Raw genomic sequence first — 24,588 nt, 5'->3', positions numbered from 1 at the left:
ACAATACAATAAGGCCCGTTTTTAGCCCCCTATTTTCTCATTTTTCTAATTCTGTTTTGGAAAGCTACCTGTCTCATCAAAATATTCCCTTAGGTTTGAAGTTTGTTTGGATGAACTTCAAAACCATTAATTTCAGAAAATGGGTGAGGTGAGGGGGGTAAAAGGGCACCAAAAACACAGAAAGAAGGAAAAATTAGGATTTTTGGTCACTGATTCTTAAAATTTAATAGGGTGCGCCTACAAGACTCAGAGAAAATTACGGCAATTTAGACAGCAAAAACAGTGCTAATTACATTGGAATAAAAAAATCCTGGGTCAAGTTGGCGCAGGCACTTAAAAATTAAAAATTTGTTGTACGAAACACCTGCAAAGGGATTAATAATTACAATATTTGAATAAAACAGAAACTTTGACCTCCTCACCTCATCCAGTTGCTAAAATAAGTAGTTTTGAAGTTCATCCAAACAAACTTCAAGCATCAGAGAATATTTTAACATAATAAGTAGCTTTCCAAATCAGAATTTGAAAAATGAAAAAAAAGGGGTAGGGGCAAAAAAGGGCCTTATCGTACTTTGTCCTTTGCACCTGATCTGTGTTTTGTGGTTACATGTAAATGTACAAGCATTTTGTTTAAGTTTCATAACATTTGGGAGAGGCAATCTGTAAGTCAAAGAAGGGAAACAAAAAAATTCAGCAATTTTTCCATTTGTAAAGGGGAATTACTCTAGAACAGAAACAGTGATCTAACAAAAAATCACACTTGATCTGTGTTTCATGGTTATTACTACAATGCACATATTGTTAAGTTTCAAAACATTTGGTTGAGGCAAACTCCAAGACTAGAATCACAAAAATATTATTGAAATAAAAAGAAGAAAAATTGCTAAACAAAATTGCTCCTTAACTTTTGTTTAAATATCAGATATGGTATATTATTTCAATGCTCAGTGTATTTGAATGATAAGATATTACCTAAAAACAATCGTAATTATACTGACCTCTTGATCCGATCAGAAACCATGCTCTTTCACTTTCGCTTGTGTAATCCGAAAACTAAAAGCTAAACAAAAGACGGTCAAAGTTCCGTTTTCTTTTTCATTGTAAAGTAAAGTAATGTTTACATGTTGTAGACAGCTATTACTCTGTAAATTGTAACTAACACGTAATACCATGTAGATTTATAAAAAGTTTGCCAATGAAATCCCCTGGTTTTATTGGTAATTAACAATACAGGGAAGAACCTTAATGCCATTGTTGTAACATTAAGGGGCCTTGTTAACAACTAATAGTGAAATAAAGAATCTGAAGTTGAAAAAAAAAGAAGCAAACTGCAAGTTAGAGAACTGATACCCATTCCAGACATACAGACATATTTACAGATGTACAGACAAACCAGGGTAAAACCTAATGCTCCCTCTGTTACAGCAAGGGCATAAAAAGAAAAAGGAATTAGTATTAAAGCTTAGTTTGATAATTTTTTGCATAGTTATTTTTGTTTATAGCAATTCAAAAATTACTATCTCTCGCCTTTCAAATAACTCATTTGTGTAGTGTTTTATGAGTCCAGAGGCTGCCAAAGAAACTAAATAACATGGATTTTAATACAGTATAACAATTGCAACCCCCCCCCCCCCCACCCCCACCCCCATTTAAAGTACACATGAACATCACTCTGTATATTTTGCAACTTATTTTTATATAACTGCTACTTTTGGCACAGTTCTTTTTTGTATTAGTGACCTAAAACTCCATCTTTACTCACTGACAATGACTATCGCTTCCATATATTAAAAATATTTTATGAGCTTAACCATTCCAGTTGTGGAACCAGGCAACAGTTCCATTGTAGATTGTCTTTCTATTAGAAAAATAATTATATTATTTTCATGATGTGTCTTTTATTATGTGTATTATAATATATAATATTTCTATGCAGAAACTTTTCATTTATACTTATTTTTTATTTGTCATAACGTGATTGTATATTTTACCATTTGTGGATACAAGATTTGTAGCTATGGTGAGGGGCTCCCAAGAAATAGAAGATTTTATTACCTATAAATTACGTTTTTAAAATGTTTATGGGTGTCCCTCACCTGGTGCACCTCTGAATCCATGCCTGTTTATTCCATGTGTTCTAGTGGTGAAACCATTGTAATCACTGTGTAATTGATGGTAGATTATTAGTTACACAGTGTTCAATTGTCCTAATACGAGAATTTATCGGGTCAATAAAATTCATATCGGGTGAGGTGAAGCCAAACCCGATATGAATTTTATTGACACGATAAATTCCGTATTAGGACAATTGAACACTGTGTAACAAATTTATCCTGATTTTGTTATATTACATATCATAATATTTATATACAATATTAGGACAATATCAACCAAACATATTTTAGAAATAATCTAAAACTGAAAAATTCAAAATATTAAGACTTGTATAATCAACTCAAACTTTCTTTTTTTTTATTAGGTCAATGTTATAAGGGAGATAATTCCAATTGACGTAATAAATAAGGGAGATAATTCCGATTGACGTAATAAAAAATTGTACTGAAATTTATAGGACAATATCAGCCAATCAAATTGCGAGAAATTACTTTAAATCAGGATAAATTATATTATATAGATAAACTACTGTAAATTCAGAAATTATTGCGTGCATTTATTATTGCGATTTTTTTCTCATTTTTGTGGTATTATTGTTGCATTCTCATTATTGTATACCTTTCAAAATCCCTCTCGTTCAAAAACAATATTTTTTGAATTTACAGTATTTAACATGTTACCATCCTAAATGTTACTAAATGCTACTAAAAAGTTCACTAAAAAAAGTGTAACAAATCAGGTAATAATTGTGATAATGGAGTATTGATGATGAATATGGGAATATACATAATGCATAACGAGAGGGATTTTGAAAGGTATACAATAATGAGAATGCAACAATAATACCACAAAAATGAGAAAAGACATTTAGAGGTCAAAATTAAATTATTATAAAAAAATACTTAAAGAGAGTACAATATAAAATTCAAACCTGGAGAAAGGCCTTCTTCAAAGCACATGGATATAGGAATTTGATGATATTTTGCTACTATAGTACGTACATACATAACAATTAAATGTCTGAAAAACACATAATTACATAAAAATGTACCTCCCCATGTGATGTAAACTATATTTTCATATATTTTCTATTCCTTGTATGTGTGTGTACATTTAGAAATTAAAAAATAAATATATATTTTTAATCTTTATGGACATAATAAATTGCTGGAACTGTTTGTGTACTGATAGAAATTGGAAAATATATATATATTTTTAATCTTTATGGACATAATAAATTGCTGGAACTGTTTGTGTACTGATCATGCTGATAGAAATTGGAAAATAAATATACATTTTTAATCTTTATGAACATAATAAATTGCTGGAATCTATATTTTCTGTTTCTTGTTTTTCTTTATACAGAATATTGCAATTTTACCGTTTTATAGTTTTTGCACATGGACAGTTCTCAACTACACAACTTCATTATATTTATGAACTTTCATAACTTTGCTGTATGAAATATTATATGGGTACAGTGACTGATATTAGAAACAAAGGAGTAAACTGCAAGATTGTCTAATATCATGAAAACCCCTATAGATACAGAAATTAAGACAGGAGTATATGTACAATGTCAATGTTTAAAAGATCTATGTGCTGGCATATTAAAACAAAACTATCAGACAACTTCTTTTGCCCTTAAATGATTAATTTTACCTTTTTTCATTTTTACCTTGTATCTTGAAAACTATAACTGAGAAACTCTAAAAATAAATCTACAAAGAATTCAATTTGCTGAAATTGTCAGTCAACTTCCCTTGAATATCTAGGAAGTCGTATAGGAAACACATGCCATTGAATTTCCAGAATATCATGATAGGAATCACAAGCCCTTGAATAACTTGTAAATCATGATAGGGAACATACCTCCTTAATAATCTAGTAAATCATGATAGGAAACACATGTCTCTGAATATCTAGGAAATCACAATAGGAACACATGCCCTTGACTAAATAGGATATCATGATAGGAACACATGCCCTTGACTATAACAACAACAACAATACTTTATTTTATATAGGATATTATGATAGGAACATGTCATTGACTATATAGGATAGCATGATAGGAACATGCCATTGACTATATCGGATATCATGATAGGAACACATGCCCTTGACTATAGGATATCATGATAGGAACACATGCCATTGGCTATATAGGACATCATGATAGGAACACATGCCCTTGACTGTATAGGGTATCATGATAGGAACACAAGCCCTTGACTATATAGGATATCATGATAGGAACATATGCCCTTGACTATAGGATATCATGATAGGAACACATGCCCTTGACTATATAGGATATTATGATAGGAATATGCCATTGACTGTATAGGATATCATGATAGGAACATATGCCCTTGACTATAGGATATCATGATAGGAACACATGCCCTTGACATCAGGATATCATGATAGGAACACATGCCCTTGACTATATAGGATATTATGATAGGAACATGCCATTGACTATCTAGGATATCACAATAGGAACACAAACCCTTTACTATATAGGACATCATGATAGGAACACAAGCGCTTGACTGTTCATAAGAACGAACTATAAAAATCAGTTGAAAAATGTTTTACTCATCAGATGGACAAAAATACAAGTGGATGTGGACAGGTACTTGTACATCCCAACAACAAAAAGACACTAGGCACAGATCTGAGAGTACTCGCAGTTAACTGACAGCTAGTTCAAAGCCTCTAACAACTAATAAAAGAATCATGCATCTAAGGGACGACATCAAAAGATCAATGAAGGATAAAAAACTTAATTCAAATAGTTTGGGGGTGGGGGGTTAAACTTGCAGCAAGTTTTGATTATCCTACATCGATTTTACATATATCCATATGGGTCAATCAATTTTTCCCAAATTAAGTTAAGAGGGGGGTAGGGGGGTCATTAAAAAAACTATGTGAATTAAGTTTTTTATCCTACATTGAACTTTTGATGTAGCCCCTAAGACTAAATTATCAATCTGCACACATCCAACATCCAATGGATTTTGTGTAGACGTCATATGCAGTCAGAGAAAAACATGACCTTGTGAAGTATAGATTCTGGGTACTAATGTTGTTTATTATCTTTATAACGTTATAGTATTCTTTAATTTGTCTTTATGAATACTACTTTAACTGTTTAGTCTGTTCTGTGATATCTATTTGACGTGGCTCTGTACATCTTGATATTGTGTTATTGTGCTGTGGTAAATATTTGTATTCTTTTTTTTCATTTTTGCTAAATTGAGCTTTGTCTATACACCAATTTGTGTTTTAATGTTACATATAACGTGGCTCTGTACTTATACATCCAGTCATTGTTACTGTTTTTGTACTATAGTAAATTAATGAATTCTTGTCTGGTATTTTTCCTCATGTGCTTTGTCTGTTGGTTTTGTTCAAACATTGTTATCTATATAATGGAATTGTATACAACTGTCATACAAGTGAGAGGTTTATTTAGCTATAAAACCAGCTTTTATCCACCATTTTCAACATTAGAAAATGTCTGTACCAAGTCAGGAATATGACAGTTGTTATCCATTCGTTTGCTGTGTTTGTACATTTGATATTGCCATATGATTTCAGACTTCACTGTTTTGAATTTTCCTCAGAGTTGGATTTATTGGTTATTAAATTTTGAAGTTAAATACAGAAAAATGAAAATAAATAGATTTTCAAAATATTGCCCATGAGCTGTCTTTTAATCATAAAAATCTTATGTCAAAGTATCATGAAGTTCCATAAATGTTTGACATAAAACTTTAACCAGATATGATGATGACAGAATTCAGATTGCCTTGCCCCACTTTTTTTACATTTTAGGCTTAACAAAAGAAATGTGGATATACATGAATGAGACCCAACAAAGATCCTTTATTTGCACTGGGTAAAATCAGAGATACTTTCAAGCAAGGAAAAGTAGAAATTAGTTTAAAATATGAATGTGTTTTGGAAGATGGCTATACAATTCAATAGCAGTAAAAACGAAACAGTTTTATTAGTACTGTTTAAAATACTACATACACAGATAGACACATGTTATCATTGGTTAACAATCAATAGTATATAGAATAAACTAAAACAGAACATATGGTGGCATGCAATAAATAATTTTTCCTACAATATCCCAAATAAACATGTAGATCCACTTTTATGGAATATAGAAATATTAAGGATTTATTACCAGATATGAAAATGAAAAAAAAAATTAAATTCATCCCTCAAAATTTTAACTCATCTTAATATTTTCTTTGTTTACAACTGGTCAGCATTAATAACTTTTAAAAAATATAAAATTGTTGCTTACATTTATAGTATATATGGTTAATTCAGAATTTGTTACAATGGTTTTATTATTGCTAAAAAGGCAACACCATAGGTGTTGGAAAAAAACATACTTTCATTTTTCAACAATCAATAAGAAATACTCACAATAATTTCCGAATTTACAAAAAATGAGGGGTTATGTAGCTTCTTGCTAGTTTTAAACAAAACATCTTTTGATATACATTTGTTAGTTTATACATGTACTGATTAAAAGATCATTATCTTTTTCTTAAAATATTTTTCTTATGGATGTACTAGGGTGAGGTTTTGGAATTTGTGTCAGATGTTCAGACTCCTTGTTTTTTTACCATACGATACAAGGTAAAATATTTCCCCCAATATCACCCCTAAGGGAGGATAGAAGGGGTCCTGATCCCGAATTCCCGGGCTTAAAAACACGAAATCCTGGATCCCGAAAGGGTCAGTCCTGAAATCCCGAGCTTAAAAACACACGATCCCGGAGTCCCGATAAAGGTCCTATCCCGCCTCACCCCTATATCTTTTCATATAAGACTTATTAGCTCATAAAAGGTCATTTGACAAAATTTAAGTAGATTCTTGATTTTCTTTCTTTTGATTTGAGACCCAAAAAATACCATGGAAATATGAGGTAAAAGTCCAAGTCAGCCTTTTCCATATATATATATATAAATTGAATATCTTGAAAAGGAGCTCCATGACCTATGAATATTTTTAGCTTATTTTGATCCTTAACTTGTACTCTTCCAGCTTATAGTATCTATTTAAAATTCTTGATTTATTTAATATCACCTAATTTCACCTCAGTACATCCTTAAATCTCATACGTCAATCAAATAATTGAGGTTGATTGATTGGTGTCCAACACCACTTTCAACACTATTGCCTATTCTTTGGTGACAGAAGCTCGAGTCCCAGGAGAAAACCATTGACCTTCTTTTTAGTCATTGACAATTACACAACATTACCTTTAATTCATATGTATACATTAATCTTCAGTATAAATTTGATGCAAAACATTTATATCAAAAGTGTTGACACATACAAATTCTATTAATATTGATTCACTTATAGGGTCTTTGCATCAGAACTAAACACATTTATTCAAAAACCAGTTGTTGGCATGACATGGGTTATGTTCTTCTCATATATGTTATGATGGTATGATACTAAACCCCTAACGGGAAGGATTGTGCCTGATGTTCATATGATGAAATCATAATCTTTCGGTCAGTTTAATTGAAGTCTGGAGCTGGCATGTCAGTTAACTGCTAGTAGTCTGTTGTTATTTATGTATTATTGTGATTTTGTTTATTTTCTTTGGTTACATCTTCTGACATCAGACTCAGACTTCTCCTAAACTGAATTTTAATGTGCGTATTGTTATGCGTTTACTTTTCTACATTGGCTAGAGTATGGGGGAGGGTTGAGATCTCACAAACATGTTTAACCCCGCCGCATTTTTGCGCCTGTCCCAAGTCAGGAGCCTCTGGCCTTTGTTAGTCTTGTATTATTTTAATTTTAGTTTCTTGTGTACAATTTGGAAATTAATATGGCGTTCATTATCACTGAACTAGTATATATTTGTTTAGGGGCCAGCTTAAGGACACCTCCGGGTGCAGGAATTTTTCACTACATTGAAGACCTGTTGGTGACCTTCTGCTGTTGTTTTTTTCTATGGTCGGGTTGTTGTCTCTTTGGCACATTCCCCATTTCCATTCTCAATTTTATTATCTATTAATAATAAACTGTTATCACAGAGATATGTCTCCCTTTTTTGTAATTTCGATAATGCAAATGTTGAAATTAAAATCGCAACACTTTAACATGTAAGTTTTGCAAATATTCAAAGTCAATGAACCATGACTGAAGGCACATGGCTAAACAATCTCCATGGAAATGAGATTTCCCAATGCTAATACAGCTGCATACAAAATACCATTGGCTTATCATAAGAAGATTCCTTTAAACAAACCTAAACACAAACTAATACATGTCAACTAAACAAAATTTCAAAGTCAATAAACCATAACTGAGGGGGCAAGGTAAAATAATCGCCATGGAGATGAGATGTGCCAATGCTAATACAACTGCATAATATCATTGACCTACCACTTGTGGTTTCCCATAAACCAACCTAATCACAAACTAATACATGAAAACTTAAGCAAAAGTTTCAAAGTTAAAAGACCATGACTGAAAGGGCGGGGCAATATAATCTCCATGGAAATGAGATATGCTAATGCTTATAAATACAACTGCATACCAATTATCCTTAACTTACCACTAGTGGTTTTCCATAATCTGACCTAATCACAAATTAATACATGACAAATAAGCAAAATTCAAAGTCAATAGACCATAACTGAGGGGGTGGGGTCACATAATCTCCATGGTAATGAGATGTGCCAATACTTATACAACTACATACCAAATATCTTTGACTTACCACTAATGGTTCACCAAAAACTAGACCTAATCATAAACTAATACCTTGTTGACGCTGCCGACGCCCGAAACAGCATACCTATGTCTCGCTTTTTTACTCCGTCAAGCAAGACAAAAAATTACATAACATTCTTTTTTATTGAAAACAATCCATCATTCTTGCTTAGAGAGGAATTCAACTATACTAATCTCCTCTATCTATACAAAGAAAACATTTTTCGATCCTACTTTTTGTTCAAATGTTTGTATTGAAATTTCCATTTTTCCTGTCCCAGAGCTATCATTTCAATTTAACAGTATAACTTATTTAACATCTTGATATAAATAACAAAGAAGGACAAACTCTATTCATCATGCATGATGTTACTATAGATTATAACTTGCAGAAATATATTTCTGATCTTAATTAACAAGTTCATTTAACATCTTCTGTTCTATGCTTTCCACTAGTAAGTTTGGTACACCATATTTCATTACTGTTCTTTGATCTTATACAGACGTCTCCTTTCGAGTTATCTCTGTTTTTTCAGTGACCAATACCAACAGGTGTTTTATTAATTAAATATCTATGTTAATCATAAGTTCAGAGCCTTGACCATGTTATAGATCTGCGTAGATCAAACTTCTATGTTAGAATCAGATCCTTGACCGTGTTGTTTTATCATTAATTGTTCATTTTTCAATTTGGTTTTCTCAGTTCTGGTGTGCCATACTAGTACCTAAAATATATAATAAGAATGTTAAACTTTTGAACAGCAAATTTGGTACATGTAGTAATTTGAGGTTAAGAAAACCCAACTAGACAAACTGAAAGCCATCACTTAGTTGAATCCATGCAAGGCAAATAAGAATTCAAAAAGTAAATCAACTTCAAGACCTTCCTCTGGAATTATTGCCCTGAAACAATTCTTAAGTTATTGTCATATGATAAATGTATACCTAAGATGGGGTTCGACGACTTACAGAAAAGAGCGACGATTTACAGAAAAGAACCGAAAAGGACCGAAAAGGACCAAAAAGAACCGAAAAGGACCGAAAAGAACCGAAAAGGATATCTCTTTTTATTTTTGTAATCGAAGGAAATAAGCAAATTGCAAATCATTGAAAACCTTATACTGTGAGAGGACTAGTTTAAACTCACATGTATGTGAAAAATTACAGGTAGGGTTTGATGCCTATCTTTTAGAATAGAAAAATAGAAAAGATTTTTTTTATTCACCTAATAAGGGCCCCTAGGAGGGCATATAGCCATACAAACAATATATATATATGCAATACACAGACAATAGATATGTAATATGAGTAATAAAAAAAATACTACAGGAAACACGCAACAAAATAATAGCAATATACTCTAATAATTCAATAAAACTAGTGTTGACATTGACTTATGCGCTCCAGGTTTATTACCTATAAAAAGATAAACAAAAAGTATAAGTAGTTAGTGCTGAGAAATATATATACACATATAAATGCATTGAATTACACACAGTTTTTTTTTAAATCAATTTACTGCACGCGTTGCCGTTTTGTCGTAGTTGTCCTATCAGCCAGTTTCCTTTTCCTCTGACCTTTCTTCTTTCCTTTCGACATAGCTTCATTGACCAGTCGTCTGCCATCTGTTGACTTAACCCATTTGGTCTTCATACGGTTTCGGCGGAACCTAGCAAAATATTTGGTACCTTTCCATTAAAGTTTTGTTTGCCCAAACATGCCTGTCAATCTTAAAATGTTCGTGTGTGCTCGCAAGCGTATAAGGTCCTCTCCCTATCACTGCTCTCCGTAAATCTTTATAATTAGATATTATATAAATTATAAAACATGCACTGTTTTGTTCATCTCGGTCGCTAATTTAGTTGGAACATTACAACAATTCCTTATAAAGTTTTGGGAATGATATATATAGATAAAGGCAGATGTGGTGTGAGTGCCAATGAGACAACTCTCCATCCAAATAACAATTTAAAAAAGTAAACCATTATAGGTTAAAGTACGGTCTTCAACACGGAGCCTTGGCTCACACCGAACAACAAGCTATAAAGGGCCCCAAAATTACTAGTATAAAACCATTCAAACGGGAAAACCAACGGTCTAATCTATATAAACAAAACGAGAAACGAGAAACACGTATATATTACATAAACAAACGACAACTACTGTACATCAGATTCCTGACTTAGGACAGGTGCAAACATTTGCAGCGGGATTAAACGTTTTAATGGATCCAAACCTTCTCCCTTTTTCTGAAACAATAGCATAACATCACAACATAGAAAAACATACGATAAAATATCAATTGGCAGACTTAACTCAATCAAAAAACGTATGATTACACAATGAACGAATAAATTTGATTTGCGATATCTGAATACAAATGCACAGTTAAATAAATATTAGAGACAAACATTCATGACCAAAAAGCTGACAAACAAATTCAAACACACTGAGAAATATTTAACCAATCAATGTTCACTATAGAAAAAAAACGGTTTTTTATAATCTTGAAGTTTATACAAATGTTGTAAGAATAAGTGAAAAATTGAGGATATTACAAATAATCAAAGCTGGTGTACAGACAAGTATGTATGTATATCACGTAAAATAGAAAATATCGTATAAAATATGACGGAAATTTAACGGGAGTTATTGAATAAATACTATAGTAATAAGTTTAAGTATTTTGTTCTATTTGTTTGCCTTTGTTTGTGTTTTGTGTGAGTGTAATTACATGCATGTTAAATTAATGTGTATTAATTATGACTTTGACACGTTAAACTTGTCTATGATTTGAAATAATTAAAAAATGTCCCGTTATCTCCATGCACAAACTTATATCTAAAATAGATACATTTAGCGCAGGCCAATATTTATCACCATCGGACATCGTTTCGCTAATCTACATATCTGTTTTAAGTGGTTTATTAGATAAAATAAATAAAAATCCACAGGCGATTTACTTTTTCACACCTTTTAATCTATGCGCTAATTATAAGGTAAACAATTATTAATCGGGTGCGCTTTTCATTTATTTACATTTCCTATGAAAGACGAAATGAAAAGACTATAAAATACTAATAATTGGGACTATTATACTAAGTTAGTATCATAATCCGATCGAATAATGATGTAATTTTTTTTCATTAATAAATCTTCTTTTATTCCCATGTAGCCCTTTGTTTTATACGAATTAAGAAATTGAAACTAAACAAAAATCTCGTAAAGTTTGGCAAGTTTTACATGTAGCAGGACTTGAAATTTTCGGCCAATATTTTTATAATTCTAGTTTCTAAATATTTACCTTAACAAGGACTGTTGGCAGTCAGAACTTTAACAATACAAAAAAATCCATGTATATATACATGGTTTTAACTTTATTTAATAAATATATATGTATCCTCTTTTCGGTTCTTTTCGGTTCTTCTTGGTCCTTTTCGGTTCTTTTCGGTTCTTTTCTGTAAATCGTCGCTCTTTTCTGTAAATCGTTGGACCGCTAAGATGCATATTATCATTGGATTTAATCATGAATTGCATGAGGATTATCCAAATTCCAATGGCAAATATATCCTGTATTTTCAGGGTTTAGTAAAAAATATAACCTGTAATCCATTTGACATTAAAAAAAAATAATATCTGAGAATGAAGACAATTAGTACATGTATTCATTTTTAAAATATAAGAAAGTAGTATGGCTCACTCCTCATTAAAATTATAGGTCAACATGTCAATTGTAGATTTGAAGGATAATAATAACCAATGAATAAAAATGTCACATTAAAATTTTCTAATAATAGTTTTTTAATAATTAGAATATCATGTTTAATATAAACGCAATTCACATTCAGGTGTTTAATTTTCAATATTCTTATTTATTTGCTATCTTAACTGATGGTCTTATTTAATTCTGGAAAATAACTACATTTGTTTAAACTAACCTTAGAACAATTAACTGCCCTTGGCTCTAAGTCTTCCATCTTAACATTTAACTGTTCAAGAATTGTTGACTCAAGAAACCCTCTTGGTACCTCATTACTGAATCTTGCATCAGGAAACTTGAAGAACAGATTAACATTAACAGCAAATCCTGCCATATCCATTGGGAAAGGCCTATTAGGCTTCCAGTAAGTAAACCATCCAGTCACCTACAACAATAAGAAAGTACATCAGTCATGTGACTACACTTGGATACCACATATCTACTTGGATAGAAAATGAAGATAAAATATCAAATTATTTAAAGGTGATTCATACCTATTATGAACCTGTTTAATTGCAGTCTATATAAATATTCAATAAAATTATAACATTTTTCATTGTTTTGACACATCTGAGTACCGGTATCATTTGTTAACTGTTACATATTCTTCACGTGTTGTTGTACTAACACATATTCTTCACGTGTTGTTGTACGAACACATATTCTTCACGTGTTGTTGTACTAACACATATTCTTCACGTGTTGTTGTACTAACACATATTCTTCACGTGTTGTTGTACTAGCACATATTCTTCACGTGTTTTTGTACTAACACATATTCTTCATGTGTTGTTGTACTAACACATATTCTTCACGTGTTGTTGTACTAACACATATTCTTCACATGTTGTTGTACTAACACATATTCTTCACGTGTTGTTGTACTAACACATATTCTTCACGTGTTATATGTCTTTTATTTCCTATTGCCATGATGTCTTTTTTCTGCATCTAACCATAGGGGTATTTTCTCCCTTTCTTTTACATCGGTTGACCTTGACCTTCAAAAAAGATCTTGGGAGAAGAAGATAATAGATACTTAGCCAGCGGTAAACAATCGTGCAAAATACTAGTCAAATTCAAGTAATGGTAGACAGATGTTGTCCTTACACTACCTCAAAACAAATGACAACTGCGAACTTGAACCTTCCAGATATAACCTTTTGTTAATGTCATATAACAATCTAAGTTCATGTGGTGCAATTGGGTGAACTAGACATAAGCTGGCTACAAAGATATACAAACAGATAGACAATGTTATTTTCTTAATTTGAAATATCTTAATGTGAAGAGAATTAAAACATCTGGCACCTTTCCATCCTTGACAACTGGCTTTTCATATCTAAGTCCTCCTACCAAACCTACAGGCCATACTGTGACTTTCTTGGTATTTCTCATCTGAAACCAGAAAATATATTGATAGGTATCTTACAGTTGGTATATAACTGAAACTACAATCTCAAATTTAATGGTTGTCAGTTTTGAGTTGGTATGTCTCAATTGTAACCAGAAGTAAAATATATAGGTTGGTAGTTTTGTGTTGGTATATCCTAACCTAACATAAAATATGTTGGTTTGTTATTTTGAGTTCAAATATCTCATTAGGAATCAGCCATAAACAAATGCTGCTTTGTAGTTTTGTATTGATATATCTCATCTGAAACCAGAAGTAAAATATGTTTGTTGTGTGTTTTGTATTGATATTTCTCATCTGAAACCAGAAGTAAAATATGTTTGTTGTGTGTTTTGTATTGAAATATCTCATCTGAAACCAGAAGTAAAATATGTTTGTTGTGTGTTTTGTATTGATATATCTCATCAGAAACCAGAAGTAAAATATGTTTGTTGTATGTTTTGTATTGATATATCTCATCTGAAACCAGTAGTAAAATATGTTTCTTGTGTGTTTTGTGTTGATATATCTCATCTGAAACCAGAAGTAAAATATGTTTGTTGTGTGTTTTGTATTGATATATCTCATCAGAAACCAGAAGTAAAATATGTTTGTTGTGTGTTTTGTATTGATATTTCTCATCTGAAACCAGAAGTAAAATATGTTTGTTGTGTGTTTTGTGTTGATATATCTCATCTGAAACCAGAAGTAAAATATGTTTGTTGTGTGTTTTGTATTGATATATCTCATCTGAAACCAGAAGTAAAATATGTTTGTTGTGTGTTTTGTATTGATATATCTCATCAGAAACCAGAAGTAAAATATGTTTGTTGTGTTTTGTATTGATATATCTCATCTGAAACCAGAAGTAAAATATGTTTGTTGTATGTTTTGTATTGATATATCTCATCTGAAACCAGAAGTAAAATATGTTTGTTGTGTGTTTTGTATTGATATATCTCATCTGAAACCAGAAGTAAAATATGTTTGTTGTGTGTTTTGTGTTGGTATTTCTCATCTGAAACCAGAAGTAAAATATGTTTGTTGTGTGTTTTGTATTGATATATCTCATCTGAAACCAGAAGTAAAATATGTTTGTTGTGTGTTTTGTATTGATATATCTCATCTGAAACCAGAAGTAAAATATGTTTGTTGTGTGTTTTGTATTGATATTTCTCATCTGAAACCAGAAGTAAAATATGTGTGTTGTGTGTTTTGTGTTGGTATATCTCATCTGAAACCAGAAGTAAAATATGTTTGTTGTGTGTTTTGTATTGATATTTCTCATCTGAAACCAGAAGTAAAATATGTTTGTTGTGTGTTTTGTATTGATATATCTCATCTGAAACCAGAAGTAAAATATGTTTGTTGTGTGTTTTGTATTGATATATCTCATCTGAAACCAGAAGTAAAATATGTTTGTTGTGTGTTTTGTATTGATATTTCTCATCTGAAACCAGAAGTAAAATATGTTTGTTGTGTGTTTTGTATTGATATATCTCATCTGAAACCAGAAGTAAAATATGTTTGTTGTGTGTTTTGTATTGATATATCTCATCTGAAACCAGAAGTAAAATATGTTTGTTGTGTGTTTTGTATTGATATTTCTCATCTGAAACCAGAAGTAAAATATGTTTGTTGTGTGTTTTGTATTGATATTTCTCATCTGAAACCAGAAGTAAAATATGTGTGTTGTGTGTTTTGTGTTGGTATTTCTCATCTGAATATCCTGTGTTTATTAAAATAAAACTTCATGAAGACATTTATCTAAATTGGCATGATACAAACAGATGGAAAATTGATCATTATAATTAAGGTAATTACAAAAGGTAGATTTAAAAATGATCAAAATAATGTGTTTGCTTTATTATGACTTTACTTACAATGCATTTCTTTCAAACACAAATGATTCAAAAGGCTAAGCACGCACATGTTTTGAAAATTTGTTTCTAACATATGTTTGCAAACTTTACATTAACTTTGATAAACTATGCATTTGCTAAAAATGCGTCTGCAGTTTGTTGTTTGTTAGTACAAAAGCTACATTTGTTTTTGAACTATAACCTTAGATATATTAAAATTAATCGAGTCCAGGACCAATCCAGTATATTTTATTATAATCTTTTGTAATTAATTAATTTTCTATGTGCATATATTTAGAGTAATTTAGAGCTGGTATACTTACTCAGTGATTGATAAATATTTTTTCTTGTGAAATGCACTTTTATAATTCATACTTGCATGCTTGTAGTATGATAATTGTGTGTGTATTTTAAGAATAGAATACTAGAATACTAATACTAAAAAGAGGTATTTCTGTTATGGTCATATAGACCTAGGCCTATCCTAATGAGGTAGCCCTATATTTTACCTTTCTTGTAATATTTTAAAATGGTTCGAATTTGATTTAACTTATGGGCATACATCTGTTTACAAACAACATGTGCATGATTGAAAGTTCAAACAGGGTCAGTAAACACTTTTTAAACGATGCATTTGCTTATACTTTTGTAGCACTTAGCAAACGATAACAAACACCACACAAGGTTTACAAAATGTTGGTTAGAAAGAAATGCACTCTTAGATGAAAGAAAATAACAATAATCTATCCATCCTGTATTGATGGTACTATACCTCTTGAAATATTTCTAAACTATATGTATTATCATCATCTGCGAAATAAACCACACCACCATCTCTGTTTGGCTTTACATTCTCACGGATCCACTGAAGGGCAGCATTTCTCTGCAGGACACCTTTAGGTTTCAGCCATGTTGGATCATTGTACTTCATTTTAATTTCATGAGGCGTCAAAGCTGCAAGATGTGTGTTTTTTACACCAGAATTTTGTAGAAACTTGCTAACTAAGACTGTCTTGCTGACAGAGTCTTCTACCACAATCCAGTGAATATTTTTGACATGAAGCAATGTGTGTGACAATCTTACTAAATTTGCCTTTTGTTCTGAATGGGTGTGGGTTGGTGTCACCATATAAATCATTGGTGAATGAGAAAATTCTGTTCTCCCTGATGACATTACATTCTTTTGGCATCCTTGTAGCTGTTGAGAAAGATCACTTATCTTTTTATCAAGCTCTTTGTTTCGTGCTTTGTATTTCTTTATCAGATGTTCTATTTCTTTCTCTTTACACTCTGGGAAACCTTGAATAGAAAGCACAATTAAATATTGAACTTTTAAGATATTTGTATGTATTGAAATTGTTACCTGTTTGTTTATCACTCTAATTAACTGACAATAACAAAGTTACAAAATTACCTAGTGTTTGGCAATGTATTTCTAAATATGTTTAAGCTATTGTCTTACAATTGAGCTTTGCAATATTCAAGGTCATTTACACTGTCCAACAGTGCCCTAATAATCTGATTAGTAATTGCATTACATAGTCTTTTCAGACAAAGCACCCTTTTGTCCTGAGAGTGGAGCTGGATTGGAACACTGTCAATTATTAAACATGCTAAAAGCCTTAATAGGCTCCAATTAGACAACCTCATTTAGCTGACAACAACTAGCTTACAAGCCTTGATATGGCCTCAACTTAGAAATTATTTGGTTGACCATGACTGGCATGCCTTTTATTTAGACAACCTCAATCAGTTGACAATATCTACATTGTAGCTGTTAGGCCTTGATAAGGCATCCACTTATAATTATATTATCTCAGTCAGTTGACAGTGAAAACACGACAAGCATTGATTGACAATGACTAGCTGACAAGCCATGATAGGTTTCAACTTCGATATTTCCTGAAAAACAAGTCAAAATCAGCTAACAATAACTAGCTGAAAAAAATACAATGGGGCCTCAACTAAGGTAACCTCAGTCAATTGACAACGACTAGCTGACAAGTTCTGATGGGACCCCAGTTTAGAAAATCTACATAAAAATTTTGATCACCTACAAAATTTCAACAAAACATGATATAAAAGTGTGTATACTATGTATGTAATCAAAATTAAGTTAGCAGAATTTTTCTAGGCCTATAACTTTTTTTGGGTGTGTAAAACTTTACTTACCGCAGCTTGAATAAAACCATATAAATGCAACTGTTGAAATGGCTATATAGAAAAAGAAAAGTTTTCTCATACGGATCTGCACCATTCCAACATATCACAGGTTGAACACAGGTTTTCTCATCCAATTCAAATGATGTGGTATCTTCTGAAAGTTAATCATACTTTCAATTTTAAATTAAGGAAAATAAAGTTCTTTCAAGTAGTTGTGTTACATACATGTACAGGTATACAACAATATTCTGAAAACAGTGAAAGTACATTAATTATTGATTTTTATAATCAAAGAAAGAAAGGCAAGCTGTGCTGTAGGTGGCAACCCTGGACATCTTTACACTGGACAGTTTACACTGCCCTTTTCACTGACCATTTCTTTAAAGGATGATTGCTCTTTTATTCACTGACCACTACCAGAGTAAGTGAATATTTATATTATTTCACTGACCATTAGTAGAGTGAATGCTTGCCCTTTTATTCACTAACCATACATAGAAAGGAAGAATGCCCTTTCACTGATCATTACTAGAGTATATGATTGCCCTTTTCACAGACTGTCTCTAGTTTGGATGAATGCCCTTTTCACAGACTGCATCTAGTGTGGATGAATGCCCTTTTCACAGACTGCATCTAGTGTGGATGAATGCCCTTTTTCACAGACTGCATCTAGTGTGGATGAATGCCCTTTTCACAGACTGCATCTAGGTGTAATACCACCATTGATTTTCCCCTATTAGTCTTTGTTAAATTTGCACTTTTCAAAAATTGTGCAGAATTTATTTTTGTTTCAAATAAAGAAATACTTGGCATGAGTAAAGTTTTATCCTGTCCAGTTCTATAGAAAAAATTTCACATAACATTTCATTGCATATAAGAAAATAACCATCAGTGGAAGTTAACCAATCAAATTTCTCCCCTTATTGTATCTGTGTACAAGGTTTAGTCACCATGTAACCTCAAGATTACAAAATTTTCTATAGCAATCCCAAATAAAAAATAATGGTGTTTTGAAATATCCAAGACATATGTTTATGACACATAAATGGTTTTACTGCAATAAAATGTAGGATTAATTACCTACAACGGTCAAATTCAAGGGAATATTTTTTTCTACCTACTTTCGTATACAACCGGATGTGAAGTACCATGATTTGGTGGTATTACACCTAAAATGATGTTTGTGCACAGTTGATACAATATCTTAAAATCTTGATGCATCTTTGGACCCACTAGTTTTGAAAATGATGAGTCCAGATTGATTTTCCTGAGTCCAGGACTCATGGACTCCCCTTAGTGAGAACCCTGTGTGTGGATGATTTCCCTTTTAACAAACCATTACTAGGGTAAATGATTACCCTATTAACTGACATTACATTAATCCTTGTAAACTTCTGGAAAAACTTTTTGATTCCTTAGTAGCCCCTATTCTCCTTTATTGTAGCGAAATCTGGGGAATTATTTCAACATTTAAAGACAGTGATGCCTATTAAAAGTTGCATATAAAATTTATTAAAGAAATCTTGGGAGTACACTGTAAGGCCTTGAATGATGCATGTCATTCCGAACTTGCAAGACAGCCATTGAAAAATAGGATAATGTTATCTAGCATTAAATTCTGGGACCATTTAATCACTTCAGAAGGAAGTTTAGTTCACCAAATATATAATGCTACAAAAAAAGCAACCCATATTAAAAGGTTAAATATTATTATTCAAAACTTAGATTTATCTTATTTGTCAAATGATAACCTTACTATTTAACCCCTGTTTGGTTTTATAAAACAAAGACTAATTGACCAGGGTTTTCAGGAACAACATGCAAATATTTCAGCATCTCCAAAATTAATATTTTTCCAGAGTGTTTACAAAATGAGTGAACGGGCAGGTTATGTTGATGCTTTAAAAAATAGATCAATTCGATCATCATTGTGTAAATTAAGAGTTGAGTGCTCATGACCTTGCCATTGAAAGAGGAAGATATTTAAAAGTGCCCAGAGATCAAAGAATTTGTGAAATCAATAAAAGTGGCGAAATTGAAAATGAACAGCACATGCTGCTACACCAGTCAGGGGTGCTACTTAAACAAGTGATTTCATTATCACCTATTTCAGTGATTTATTATATTCAGTTATCACCTATTTAAGTGATTTTGGTGTTTTCTTTGATTTTCTAAGGCTAATTTCATTGATTTTCCATATTTTCACAAACTTTTCTATAATTTTCCTACATAAATCAATTATCCCTTTATCTTTGGATATCAATTTCACCAGTGCGCTTGGGCAGTAAGTTAGTGCGCTAAAGCTTTAAAAGTACCCTTGGGAATTGTTCTGTAATCAAATATTCATAAACTACTCTTACTATCAGACAAAGGTCAACAATATTAGGTGACCTGATTGGTTTTCTTTAGAATTAGAATGATTTATTTTAAGGTTATGTCCTGATCTACAAATTATTCCAGTTTTTGCAAATTCAAATAAACTGTAAAAACTGACAGGCTTATTAAGCAAATGACAATTTCTGCATGTACATAGTTGTTTTTTCAATAGAATTCTGGTCTTTTTACCAATAAAAAAATCAAGCTTGTGGGAAAAATATCCAAAAAATGTTATAAACACTTATTGAAGTGATTAAATTTTAACTTGTCAAATTACTTGTTTCAGTGATTTTGAAAAGTCTGTGCGAAAATTTTAAATATTTCACAGTCAAAATCATTCAAAGAAGTGATTTTGAAATCACTTGTTTAAGTACCACCCCTGACTGTACACTGCAGAGGTTACTCCAGTATTAGAGAGACTTTTGTATTAAAAATGTTCAAAATTACAGGAAAAAATAAAATATTGTATATTGTCTATTGTGTGTATTGCTGCATGTTTGTTTTTTCTACATAAGTTTGCATACATGTGATTCTTCCAGCGGGAGTCAAAATCTCCCGCTTTTCAGACCCTCTTCCGTCCCTCCCATTAAAATTTGAAAATGTCAACCTCGTAAAATTTTCAATACATATTTTTGTTTACAAAATCGATAGGGACAGAGGAAAGTCTGAGAAACTCAAAATTGATATGGGAAAAGTCCTAAAAAAAGGAAGTTTCCTGTTGTGTCATGGTAAAATGAGGTCGTAAAAAAGTTAAAATCAGCCTGAGGTGTTTAGGATTAAACTGTATATACAACAATAGATCAAAGATAATAGGCAATTACCTGGTGATCAACTAGCTAGTTTAAGACACAAGCCTGGTTGATTAAAAGTGAAATACTGACAAAGGATTAAATTGACTGATTGTACAAGTTGTATAAACAACTATTTATTTGATGCTGTTGAAAACATGGAACATTTATTAAATCTCAAAGACAAATGAAATAAACTCAAATATGATATTTATGGCTCGTTTTCTATCCAAGCCAGTGGAATACCTATATAAGTATAGTTGTCTTGGACTATTCTAAAATTTTAGAACTTGACAAAATGCAAACCATATTTTATCATCAAATAACCCAGCAGCAAATAAAAGAAGACCAAGTACAAAATGTATCTAGCTAAATTCAACTCTGCCTGGAGATCTGATTTCAAATGGTGCAGATCCAGTACCAAGGGTCAAGACAATGCTTACTGCACTTCATGCAAAGCTGACTATGGTTGCCCTAATGACTGGACCAAACTTATGGAGACAGCTACCAACAGCAAGCTTTCAACTCTATCAATTTAACATCTTCTGTTACAAGCATATTCAGTAGTGGTACCAAAGTTGACAATGTAGGCTAGCTTAATCATAGATACTTTTTGCCAACTATGACTATGTATGATGGCTGATCACTTTATCTTGAATTATACATAATGAATAAATATTTGAAAACCCCCAATCTTTTATTTTTATCAAGTAAAAATGGATATGCAGGTGTTTAAAGGTAAGGAATTATTGTTCTTTTATCCAAAAAAAAAGGAAGATATGCAGTTTAAACACACAAAAAAAAAACATTGCGTACGTCGATAAAAAGGTCGATAAAAAATCTCCAGTTATGAGACCAAAACTCCAGCTGAAAATTTCCAAATCTCCAGTTGTGGCTTGACAACTCTGTCACATGTATGAGTATGGACCTGATAAACTTACAGAAGAGACGTATTTCGACAACAATTCATAAATGAGCTTACATTTCACCATCCGCAACTTTATTGTATCTTTTCGTTCCAAATATTCCAAATATTGAAGAAGTTTGAAGAAAGGAAAGTAATCATCAACCAGTTGATGTTTTTCTGTATATAGAAGAAGAAGAAGAAGAAGAAGATGCTTTATTTCCATAAAATGGGCTCACAAGGAGCATAATATAATATCATTGTAATATAATATTCTTTTACAAATATATATAAACAACACAAGTTACAAACACAAATAAGAAACAACAGTTATCACATATTAGTATATATATAAAACCTTTGTCTCAGGCACACCTCTGGAAAGTAACAAAAAAGAATACTGTGAGTAGGCTAAATATATCTAGCTGAACTGCAAGAGGCACCTAGGGACGGTGCTATATGGCATGGTGGGTGCATATTAAAATGTGTTTCGGGACATTAATGATATGGTAAGATATTGTAAGAAGTTGCACATAAATGGTATGTCATCCTCGTGCCTGGTGCAGAGGAGTCAGTACTATTTAAAGTGACACAACTGCAAGAGGCACCAAGGGACAATGCTAATGACATGCCAAAGTGCACAAATTACAAAAAAGATAAAATATTACCAGTTTAATAAAAAAAAATAATAATATCGCAAAGAAGAAGGTAATAGAACTTGTACGATGTGTCCTGTATCCCACCATGCCAACCTTGTGCCCAGTGCAGAAAGCCTAATTAAATATTTATCTTTAAAGTTATATTTTATCTTCATCAATTAACTCACAGACAGATATCAAAATATCAAGATTCTCTACATTAAGAAGCCATATCAGTTTTTGACTAGGAATCAAATGCTTAAAGTTTGGGCATAGTAAGTCAATAGTGGAATTCAAATAATTTCTCTTATCTTGTGATGATGTACATGAGAATAAAAAATGTTTTTCATCATCAACTTCATTTGAGGTGCACCTGAGACATATTCTGTCTTGTCGGAGAGTACCCTGATAGCGACCTTGTTCAATTCTTAGTCTGTGAGAAGAAATACATAAAGAAGAAAGATATTTTTTTTCTATCCGGGGAATATAAGTACGGGAAGAGAAACCAATCTGTTCTGTTCTATTCTGTACAGGTATATTCCACGTTATATATCGGAACACTCCTACTTGGGATTACATATTTTATTTACACAGATTGTAACCGGAGAGCACGAATTTCATTACAAAATTGCTTGTCTCCACCGGGACTTGAACCCGGGACATCTGTATTACAAGGCAGCGCGCTAACCGACTGAGCTAAAGAAGTCTTCTTCTTTTCTGTATCTTCCTCCTGCTAATGAGGAGCACATCCAAACGGATTTTAAGAAATAGTTGGCTTATATTACACGGGCACAAATGTCAATATAGAATGTGAGGCTTATGTTACACGGCACAATATAATCCATTTTAAAAGTATTCCACATAGAATGTTATTTAAAACTTCTATCATAAAACTATGGACTGTTTTAAATGTTAATATATACAGACTAAAAATTTCAGACTGAAATTTTTAAAAAGCTAAAAAAAGTTTTTATGTAAACGGTTTTGTAATCAGCACAACATAGCAAGACAAGGCCACTAATATTTGCTACTGTTAATCTAGCAGGAAAGCCAAGCCACACAGATTAAGCCATTAAATAATGCTATAGTTAAGCATGCTAAAGTCCCAGCACACAGATGATATATAAACGATAGCTATTGATTAGTCACTATGGTTAATACTGAGTACATACATGTACATATTCTCTTTTGTTTTAATCTATGTTCATTGCGTTCAGACGCTTTACATGCATATCATAGCACATTTTACGAGATGTTGACTCTATATTGTTCATAAGCTCTGCATCATAAGGCAGATATTCTCCAGTGAGTTTCCCACAGTCTGTTATCAATTGGCATATAATGTCTCTATCACGGAACTTGTTATTCCACTGAATGCTTCCAATTTTGTTCACTATCTCTTGCTTGATGGTTCCATAGTGTTTTCTACGGATACCTTCGAGGACAGGACATCTTGTAATGAAATGAACAAGGTTTTCTTCTTCAATCCTGCAAATGGGACAGGTTGAATCAGCATTTTCTATTTGGAATTTTGCCTTATTTGCTTGAAGCATATAAGTTCCAGTAAGTATTCTTGCTTTAATTATTGCCCTTTTTGTTTCTCCTGGTAGATTCAGAGCTGTATTCCACACTGCGTGAGTTTCTCCTATGTTTATTGAGTTACTATCCAAACGATGTAGAGTTGATTTTTGAGAAATTTCTGTTTTTATCCATTCTTGCCAAAATTTTATGATTGCAGATCTTGTTGTATGTTTCCAATTAATTTTAGTTGGTGTGTTTTCCCAAAGTTCCTCTATAGTAGGCAGATTATATTTATTT

At 31.9% G+C, this 24,588-nt stretch overlaps 1 protein-coding gene across 1 annotated transcript; it reads right to left on the bottom strand.

Annotated features, from left to right (window-relative positions):
• Positions 1-8,183: 8,183 nt before the first annotated feature.
• Positions 8,184-22,282, bottom strand: LOC143067195 (galactosylgalactosylxylosylprotein 3-beta-glucuronosyltransferase 3-like). The gene is made up of 6 exons (XM_076240288.1): positions 22,211-22,282; positions 18,074-18,218; positions 16,674-17,200; positions 13,958-14,044; positions 12,825-13,031; positions 8,184-9,611 (listed from the first exon to the last, which is right to left on the bottom strand). Exons 2-6 carry the CDS (start codon positions 18,156-18,158, stop codon positions 9,510-9,512), a joined length of 1,008 nt encoding a protein of 335 aa, XP_076096403.1. The 5' UTR covers positions 18,159-18,218; positions 22,211-22,282; the 3' UTR covers positions 8,184-9,509.
• Between the last annotated feature and the right edge of the window lie 2,306 nt (positions 22,283-24,588).

Source organism: Mytilus galloprovincialis, chromosome 3, assembly GCF_965363235.1.
Source record: "Mytilus galloprovincialis chromosome 3, xbMytGall1.hap1.1, whole genome shotgun sequence".
Taxonomy (NCBI): Eukaryota; Metazoa; Mollusca; class Bivalvia; order Mytilida; family Mytilidae; genus Mytilus; species Mytilus galloprovincialis.
This window is presented reverse-complemented; position numbering and strand designations above follow the sequence as displayed.

Coding starts and splice junctions, on each gene's coding strand:
- LOC143067195 (XM_076240288.1), bottom strand. CDS start 18,158: ATGGTGCAGATCCGTATGAGAAAACTTTTCTTTTTCTATATAGCCATT. Junction 14,045..16,673: donor GTTTAGAAATATTTCAAGAG/GTATAGTACCAT, acceptor TTCTGGTTTCAG/ATGAGAAATACCAAGAAAGT. Junction 13,032..13,957: donor CAGTTGTCAAGGATGGAAAG/GTGCCAGATGTT, acceptor TTATTGTTGTAG/GTGACTGGATGGTTTACTTA.